The sequence below is a fragment of the Gossypium arboreum genome, chromosome 1 (assembly GCF_025698485.1).
Source record: "Gossypium arboreum isolate Shixiya-1 chromosome 1, ASM2569848v2, whole genome shotgun sequence".
NCBI lineage: Eukaryota > Viridiplantae > Streptophyta > Magnoliopsida > Malvales > Malvaceae > Gossypium > Gossypium arboreum.
Window position 1 is genome coordinate 109685216 of NC_069070.1, and position 9315 is coordinate 109694530.

General features: G+C 34.1%; 2 protein-coding genes across 3 annotated transcripts; one reads left to right on the top strand and one right to left on the bottom strand.

Moving 5' to 3' along the window:
• Positions 1 to 467: 467 nt before the first annotated feature.
• Positions 468 to 4658, top strand: LOC108480666 (sodium/hydrogen exchanger 4). Of its 2 annotated transcripts, none has more exons than XM_053023489.1 (14): positions 468 to 796; positions 971 to 1089; positions 1195 to 1292; positions 1383 to 1442; positions 1541 to 1587; positions 1678 to 1872; positions 1992 to 2038; positions 2153 to 2219; positions 2375 to 2475; positions 2563 to 2664; positions 2757 to 2901; positions 2994 to 3056; positions 3191 to 3274; positions 3512 to 4658. In XM_053023489.1, exons 1-14 carry the CDS (start codon positions 647 to 649, stop codon positions 3746 to 3748), a joined length of 1515 nt encoding a protein of 504 aa, XP_052879449.1. In that variant the 5' UTR covers positions 468 to 646; the 3' UTR covers positions 3749 to 4658. The 2 variants fall into 2 exon arrangements, with proteins under 2 accessions (XP_052879449.1, XP_017639222.1); XM_017783733.2 differs by having other exon boundaries at positions 469 to 796; positions 3464 to 4658.
• Positions 4659 to 8204: 3546 nt separating this feature from the next.
• On the bottom strand, positions 8205 to 8888 carry LOC108482270 (putative lipid-transfer protein DIR1). Its single transcript, XM_017785393.2, has 2 exons — positions 8419 to 8888; positions 8205 to 8312 (listed from the first exon to the last, which is right to left on the bottom strand). Exons 1-2 carry the CDS (start codon positions 8732 to 8734, stop codon positions 8308 to 8310), a joined length of 321 nt encoding a protein of 106 aa, XP_017640882.1. The 5' UTR covers positions 8735 to 8888; the 3' UTR covers positions 8205 to 8307.
• Positions 8889 to 9315: the final 427 nt, after the last annotated feature.

Here is a 9315-nt window from a genome sequence, read left to right on the forward strand (position 1 = left end):
TTACCATTACTAAAATATTATTTAATTTTAATAAATATATTTGTTATATAATTTTTATCCATGGGTGTGTGGTCTTTTAATCGCTTTGATATAACCTCAGTTACTTTCAAATTATTTGCACCCAACTCTAAAAAGTGAAATTATGGACTTGGAAAGTGCCTCAAAACACAACTAGCAAATAGCAATATTCCTTTGAAGGCAAGAACATTGAGATGGATATTCAAGTAACGGTCCAATGAAAGAAGGCCTTACCCTGCAATTATATAATAGCCAAAACCTTCAACAGATAGCTCTAAAAACTTGATCCAGTTTTTGATCAGTCTCGGACTTTTTCGCCAACAAGAGGTTGTATAATTCATGCTCATACTGGCACCTGGCGTTATCCATGCAACGTGAAACCCTACGTGTCATTATGTCAACTGCCAACACTCTTTTTTCGGGAAAACTCATCAACTCATGTATCAAATCCTTTAGTCTGGCAATTTCCAGCTTCTTTTCCTGACACTGAATCCAAAAAAAAAAAAAAAAAAACAATACATAGAAAGAGAAATTAAAACATATATAACATGTTAAATAGTTGATCAAGAAAAAAATAAAGAAAAATAATGCAGAAGTAAGTAAAAAGAAGGAACAATACCTAGTGGAGATGTTTGAGTTTGTAAGAAACTTAGCTCATGAGCATGAGCAGGTGGTGCCAATCTCAGTGTTTGTGGCAATTCTCTGCCTATGTTTAGTTATAGGACATTTGCTTGAAGAGAACCGATGGGTCAATGAATCAATCACTGCGATCTTAATTGTAATTTCCCTCATTTCTTTGGAACATTTTCTTTACCATATACATATACATATATATGTTCATGTGTTTGTGTTTCATCTTTTTTAATTGCTTGAGAATCTTATCGAACCTTTCAAAATTAACATATGGATGTCTTAGGAATTTAAAGTCTAACTGCCATATTGTTGGTCTCAGGGAGGCATAGCAGGAACAGTAATCTTGTTCTTGAACAAAGGAAAAAGCTCTCACATCCTTAGGTTCAGTGAAGAGTTGTTCTTCATTTATCTCCTCCCACCTATTATATTCAATGCAGGGTAAAATGGGTTTCAAATGTCATGAAAAATTTTCACATTTTTCCCCTGTTAATTAACCTGGATTTTGAAACTAGCTAACTTCATTCTTTGCTGGTTTGCTTGCAGATTTCAGGTGAAGAAGAAACAATTTTTTCAGAACTTCATAACCATCATGCTGTTTGGAGTAATCGGGGTTTTTATCTCTACCTCGATTATTACAGCCGGTAATTTTGATTCCACCTAGGATATCATTTTTCATATTTGTCTGGTGCAACAAGTTTTTCTGAAGTTCATGGATGGTACTCTTGTCCTAGGCAGTTGGTGGCTGTTTCCCAAGCTAGGATTTTTTGGTTTGACTGCACGAGAATATCTCGGTGAGATTCTTAATGATGTTATCTTGTCAACTAATATCTGTATTCAGGGTTAATTTCTTACTAGAATTGTCTGTGAATTTCATGCTGTTCTGTTTCAGCTGTAGGAACTATTTTCTCATCAACAGATACAGTTTGTACATTGCAGGTTGGTCAGTTTGCAAAACCCCCCCCCCCCCTTTGTTTTTGCATATTATTTCACAGAAAGAGATTTTTACATTTGATTACTTCCTTATAGGTCCTTCATCAAGATGAAAATCCTTTATTGTACAGCCTAGTGTTTGGAGAAGGAGTAGTGAATGATGCAACATCAGTAGTTCTCTTCAACGCAATTCAAAAGATCGATGTTTCGAGAATTAACAGCCGAACATCTTTCCAGTTGATTGGTGATTTCATTTACCTTTTCTCTACAAGTACTGCTCTTGGAGTTACTGTGAGTTAATTACTCTTGAAGCTTTCTTCTGACCGTAAATGTCATTTATTATAATGTTAGGCTTTGATCCACTCTTGGTACTTCTTAATCTCGGCATGATATTTCTCGTTCTCTTGCAGTTCGGACTTGTAACAGCGTATTCTCTCAAAACCTTATACTTTGGAAGGTTAGAACCCCCTTTTTTTTTTCTTTTCTTTTTTTTTACAATTAAAAGGAAAAAGGAAAAAGGAAAATGCCTTGAAGACATCATAGTAAAACCTGAATCCTTTTCTGTTTGCAGACATTCAACTGTTCGTGAACTTGCTATTATGGTTTTAATGGCATATCTGTCTTACATGTTAGCTGAGGTAACTCCTGATAAAAAGCTTGAAATTTGATGTTCGATTAATATAAATTTCAATACTACTATCCTTCACTGAAATAACCTTCTTCATTCTTACAAAAACGAGTGGAGCCTGCAATTTCTGCTTCTTCGTTTTAACAGCGTTATTTTTTTGTGCAGCTGTTAGACCTTAGTGGGATTCTCACTGTTTTCTTCTGCGGAATTCTGATGTCACACTATGCATGGTACAATGTGACCGAAAGTTCAAGAATCACGACAAGGCATGTACTTTGATATTAGTGACTAATGTTTATTGATTCATTGAGGTCAACAAGGCTTAACATCCACCATTTTCTTTATTTTTTCAGGCATATATTTGCAATGATGTCATTTGTTGCAGAAACCTTCATCTTTCTCTATGTAGGAATGGATGCTCTTGACATGGAGAAATGGAAGATGACTCGACTAAGGTGTCTGATTATGCTTTCCTTCTTCCTTCAAAATTGGTTTACTTCTGTTTACCTTGAAGCTTATGATCTCGGTTTTGAGTTATTGGTTTCAGTGTTGGGACTTTAATGGCCAGCTTTGGAACCTTAGTTTTTCTAATATTGGTCGGACGTGCTGCATTTGTGTTCCCTCTCTCTGCTTTCTCCAATTATTTGAACAAGCATCCCGATAGATCAAAACCATTAACTTTCAGACACCAGGTTACTATTTCGGTTTTTCATTGCAACTTTCTAGTAAGATATTTCCTACGTGATTGGTTGAAGACAAGTTTATGAACGTGTTATTTCTGCAGGTGGTTATTTGGTGGGCTGGGCTAATGCGAGGGGCAGTATCAATTGCTTTGGCTTTTAAACAAGTATTTCCACTTTTCAATTGTGTTAGCTGTTCGATATTGTTAAATAATTTTCTGAATTGCATGTATAGAACTAAACTCATGCTCATAGGGGTTCCATTTTCCTACTGATTTTCTTGCTTGCTTCATTAATACAGTTCACATTTTCTGGTGTGACATGGGATCCGGTCAATGCAGCAATGATAACAAACACTATAATCGTTGTTCTCTTTACTACTCTGGTATGTAACTGAACTTTTCTAATCATTTACAAGATTTTGAATCTGAAGAGAAACCGTTATAATGCCATGCCTTCCGTAGTTGACAGTAAATTTTTTCTTGGTTGTACAAAGCTTTCCATGACTTGCCACCTGCACTAAATGAAATACTGTGAACTGTGATTGACATTCTAGGAAATCATTTTGTTTCAGGTATTCGGTTTCCTAACAAAGCCCCTTATACTCTGCCTGCTTCCGCAGCATGTAACTGACACAAGTGACGAGGCTCAGGGATCGAAATCCCCGAAGGAGGACATCACCCTACCTTTGCTATCCTTTGAGGGATCTGCCTCGACCAATATCCTTCGAGCAAAGGATAGTTTGAGTATGTTGATCGAAAGGCCTGTGTACACCATACATTTCTACTGGAGAAAGTTCGATGACAGGTATATGAGACCGATATTTGGAGGCCCTATTAGCAGTCCACCAGAATGTTAAGATAGCCAACATCGTTATAGGCAGTGGTAAGTTCAGACTGAAACTGGATTGACATAATCAATTGATGGCAGTAAGTTTTCCCTTTTTCCGAAGGGCTGGTTGGGTTTTAATGTTAGCAAATGGCAGATCGAGATAGTACTATGCTAGAGGAATTGAACGAGTCTGGTTTGGACTTTTTGGACTTCTATATTTGTGTTAAAAACAGTCTTGAACATACTCTAAAATAGATTGCCTTAGAAGGGAAGCTATTAGTGAAAAATATGAAAATTGAAGTAAACGCAACAAGAAGAAAGATGGTAAAATATAGCAACAGTTGCAATACAGTTTCAATGCAATTTAACCCAGTTTTTATCTTAATTCAAGGATGAGAACAATGAGAAAACTGAGATAATTCATGTTTGAATCTGTCAGAAACTGTTTTATTTAAGGACCAACTTACCCTTGCATTGTGGTGATGTTGCCGCGACAAATCAAGCGTGACATGTTTTATCAAAACTACAAGATTGCTTGGTTGGTGGTGGAGGATATTTCCCTGTGACCACCGGCCGGTAAAGGTCCAGCATGTTCAATGCAATGTTACATACATGGTTGGCTCATCAGTTCCTTGTACCTGTGCAATTAGCAACAATGTTGCAACCAAGCAATTAGACAAAAGTTTTTCGTTAGACACTACCAAAAAAGAAGCGAAAAAGAAGGATGCAATTAGTAAGAAATATGTTTATTACTTGATATTACTGATGATGGGTTGGGCTACCCGATCTAAAGTTTCATCCAAAAATGGGAGGCTCAAAAAATTGAGGCCCGTTTAGAAAATTGGACAGGTCTCAAGTAAAATTTTTTTGGCCTGACTCGGCCCGAATTATATACTGAATATTTTATTTTATTTTTAATCATTTTTAATTGTTAACAATTTAATTTAGCTTACAATTTATAATTTGTTATAAAATTAAATATGTTGATTGGTTAATGTATAGTTTTGCAGGTTTTTGGTGCTATTGTGGTATTGTTGGTGATGCTTTTTTTTTGCTGTTTGGTGCTTTTTTTTTTGTGCTTTTTGTTATGCTGTTTTGGTGTTATTTTTTATGGTGTTTTATTGTTCTTTCACAACTATTTATTATGTTGTTTGTTGTCGTTTTAATATTATTTGGACATTATAGAACTTTTGTTTTATTATTAATTTTGTTATCATTTTAGTTCTAACTTGTTTCAATTTTAATATGACCACTTTTTATTATATTTTCAATTTGTGTATTGTTTTAAGAATTGTTTTAGTATCATTTTTATTTGTTTCTTGTTTTAATATTTGTTTTATGTTTTTAAATGTATTTGATTTATTATATTTTAAAATTTTGTATTTAATAAAATAAGCTAAAAATTTTAATATGGGCTTGGTCTGGTCGGGCTTGGACAATTTTTAGGCCCATATTTTGGGTTGGGCTGGCCCGAGTCTAAAAAACGGGCTCAAAATTTTGTTTAGGCCCGGCCCATGATCAGTTCTACTGGATATCTAAGATGCAGCTTTTTCAATAATAATAATTCAAGATATATAGCTTAATCAAATAATTTCAGTTCTAGTTGTTAGACAAAACACGTTAGTGAATAAAATAAATTAAATATAATTAAACACATATAAAATGAAATATAAATAGAATGATTTATAAGTAATTTATCAAATACGAAAATCAAATAAAACCATAATAAACAGTTGAAATAAAGGAGAATTGAGATTTTACGAAATATTGAGGCATGTGAAACATAGTTTTCTTAAAATAGATTCGGCCGCTCCAACGATACTTGGAGAAACATTGGCCGAATGTCCCCCAAAATACAACAACAACGGTGATCAAAGTAGCAGCAATTCTACAATGATCAACAAATGAACTTTACATTTTTCTATCACCGGAATGTTTTAGAAATACAGAGAGGCAAAAAGAAGAATCTTGAAATCAATAAGATTTTGGTATAAGAAATTATTGGAATATAGGTTTAATCCTATAGAATACACAACCTTTTATAGACATTTAGGATAGTGGACTGACCATATATAAACAGATTATGTCTACTAAGGAAAAATAAATTCCTGTTGGGCTAAAATATCTATAGGCCCGACCGATTTGGACATTTCGCGTTGCCCACGTCGTGCTGGTGCACCTCAACCCCGACAGGTTTGGACCTGCACCCCCTGCACGCGAGGCAAAATTAGAAGCTTAGTTATTCAATTACCCTTCAAGAGAGTTCACATATATAAACACATTTCACACTTGGTATTTAACCAATGTGAGATCTAAGCTTTTACTTTTCCTCAACAATATCTCCAAGTAGTTTAATTTGAGTATCAATTTATCATTCATCACTCAACCATTTTAAGCATATGATATACCGTTGTAAAGGTCTCATGAAGTAAAATATGAAACCATAATTTTATGATTTAACTCTCCACCTTTACCTATTGAGAATGTCTTAAAGTTCCCATAAAAGTAATTTTTCCAACAATTCCCCACATGAATGAATATTGATAATTTTATCCAAAAACATTGACTCGATGTGGTGATAGAATCTACGACCAATAGTTGCATAGGATAGGTATGTATCCACCCTTGAACCTTCTCTTTCAAAAGTATATTTACTTTACTAGCTGACCCGTAGACGTGATGTTCTTGAAATGTTCTGCCTTTTATGTAAACAATGATATATCTCACACAATTACTTCCCTCTCCCTGGCAAGGTTTTAGTTCTCATGGGTATGTTCATATAGCCGTGAACATTTCTTGGTTCTGCAAGAGTTTGAGAGAACTATGCCCCAATAGTCCCCTTGAAGCGATCCCACTTCACTCTCACATAGGTGACTTATATTGTTCGGTTTACTGAAACACACAATGGTCATTAAAAGCATTACTTAACCTATCCCATTTTTAGTCACTATTTACATCATAGGAACAGACTTGGGATAAGTACCCCTACAATGACCTCACAAGGTCTATGCAATAAGGTTGTCCCTTTGAACCTAGATCTTAAAATCTCTAGTCAACTAGGTAGGGTTTTCCTTCACATAGCGCCTTTTATTTTCATGGGTTTTAGTCACATTCCTTTCAATGTTTTAACAATATGATCTCGTTTTAAGCCTTTAGTTAGTGGATTCGTAATGTTATCTTTTGATTTTCTAAAATCAATAGAGATAACATCGTTTGAGATCAGTTGTTTTAACGTTATTGTGTCAACGACGCATATATCTCAACTTAACATTATACGTTACGTTAGTAAGATACTCCCCACACTTTCTATTATAATTCACCGAAAAAAAAAAGTAGTAAAGCTAAGTAAAGTGAAGTAATTTTAATAATTTTGTTTGGCTAAACAGTGAAAAGTAAAGTGTTAATTATAATGAAATTTTACAATTATGATATTTTTAAAAGATTGTTAAAAAAAAAAAAAAGAAAGGAAGGGTAAAAAAATATTTACATCTTAAATTTTTTTGAGCTTTTCTTTTGGGATTAAGGTAAATTAAAAATTGAGCTTTCAATTTCTTTTTCTGTTCTTTATCTAAATTAAAGGAATGGATAATCATTTCCCTTTCCTTTCATTTCTCCCCCCCTACTCCAATCCAAATATAGGTTTAGGCTTTGTTAAGTATGAGAGATGGAAAAGTGTGAGGATGAAAATGGTTAAGATTTACCACCACTTTCTTACATTGTAGGTTAACCATTAGATTGAGAAATTTCTAGCCCCACTCTTTTCCGTCCTCCATACTAAGCTTAACCTTAACTCGAGAAAATATCATTGTTATGGCTCGATGCGTTATGGAAAACTTTACAACACAAAGGAAGTTGGATTGAACCATGGTGGTAGTTGGTAGCAAATAAGTGGATTATATATTGTTTTGGTTAGACGTAGATTATATATTGTTTTGGTTAGACTACACAAAGCCACCTTCATCTTTTCCTTTTTAAAACATTATTTCATATTTCAGTTGGTTTAATCTTTGCATACTAATTTCTTTTGAAGCAGAGAAGACGTATTTTTTAGGATTACCTTGACATTTATTGATATTTTGATAGCAATAATTTTATGGTAAGGATTCTAATTAGGCTAAGCAAAAAATAAATAAGATGTCCAGTGTTGAACTTAACCAAAACTTGCCAATAAATAAAATGTCTAGTGTTGGACTTACTAATTAAAACTTGCCAACAATCATTGAGAGGAAATGAAAGCTTAAAATGGTGATTACATGTTTCTTATATGAATTATGTGCTTCATGTGAAGTTTATTTAATAGCCAGAATGTTAGATAGCCAACGTCTTGCTGATTTCATGAAAATTGTTATAGGCAAACCATTTCATCTTTTTCTCTTAGATTATGGCTGTTAATTTCTTGGTGATGCCACCATTTTATGTTTAGTGATTGATGATTGCCTTGAAAGGAAGCCATCAGTGAAAAATAACAAGAAAAATTGAAGTGATTGCAACAAGAAGAAAGATGGTGAAATTTAACAACAGTTTCAATACAAATAATATCTCGGACATGATTCATAATCTTCAGCTGTGCCTGTAACTTGAAGTGATTCAGGCTGCAAACAACAAAATATATCAGTTAGAAAGCAATTTAATCCAGATTATATCTTACCAAAAGATGAAAACAAAGAGAAAACTGATATAATTGATTTGAGAACTTACGCTTGCATTGTGGTGGTACGGGATGCTTACATTTACATTTCTGAGGCAATGCAAATGCACGGGAAGGTTCAATCTGGAAAGCAGGAAGAGCGTCCTTGTAGTTGCAGAGACAAGTCAAGTCGGCTTGTTTTATCAAACTACAACATTCCTTGGTTGGCGGTGGAGGATTTTTCCCGGTGACTGCCGGCTTGCACTGCTCCAACTTTTTCAATGGAATGTTACAGATGGTCGTCTCTTTAGCTCCTTCCACCGCTGCAATAAGCAACAATGTTGCAACCAAGCATTGCACCAAAAGTTTCTCAGTAGCCATTGCCATTTTTCTTTCCTCGGAACTTGTATCTAAATCCAATGCCAAGCAACACTCTTGGAGTTAATTTATAGCAAGGGGTTTTGAAGCTTCTTGATACAACAAAGGCTCTATTTTACATATGTGTGTGTATACATACATACATATATATCTCTCTCTCTATATATGTTGATTTATGGCATGTGAAGCCAAATTCCAGTCTGTACGATAGTCACGAGAGAGCTTAAAAGAGGGAAGAAAATACAAAGGCCTTGAGGTGCTTGATTGGTAAACAACAAAGTTCTGTGAAGAATATTTTGATTTGCAAGATTTAGAAACTATGCTATACATCCATGGAATCTTTTGACATGAAGTATATATTTATTAAGTTACAATCAATATATATATATATATATATATATAATCAATCATATAAATAAATCAATACTAAGGCCTCCCTTCATAATGCGATTAATGCCTCGTCTAATTTCATAATTTCTCAATTACAAATTTTATATACACATAACCAAAGCTTGTAGAGATTATATTTGAAGACATTGAATTTGTAAAATTCATCTATCAATCAAATATCGTATTATCTCTCTCCTGTA

Bases quoted from the DNA above. Each gene is read 5' to 3' on its own strand.
- LOC108480666 (XM_017783733.2), top strand. From the start codon at position 647: ATGTTTGAGTTTGTAAGAAACTTAGCTCATGAGCATGAGCAGGTGGTG. The intron at 1,873-1,991 runs GTGAGTTAATTA...GTTCTCTTGCAG, and splicing joins GTACTGCTCTTGGAGTTACT to TTCGGACTTGTAACAGCGTA. The intron at 2,902-2,993 runs GTTACTATTTCG...TTATTTCTGCAG, and splicing joins CATTAACTTTCAGACACCAG to GTGGTTATTTGGTGGGCTGG.
- LOC108482270 (XM_017785393.2), bottom strand. From the start codon at position 8,734: ATGGCAATGGCTACTGAGAAACTTTTGGTGCAATGCTTGGTTGCAACA.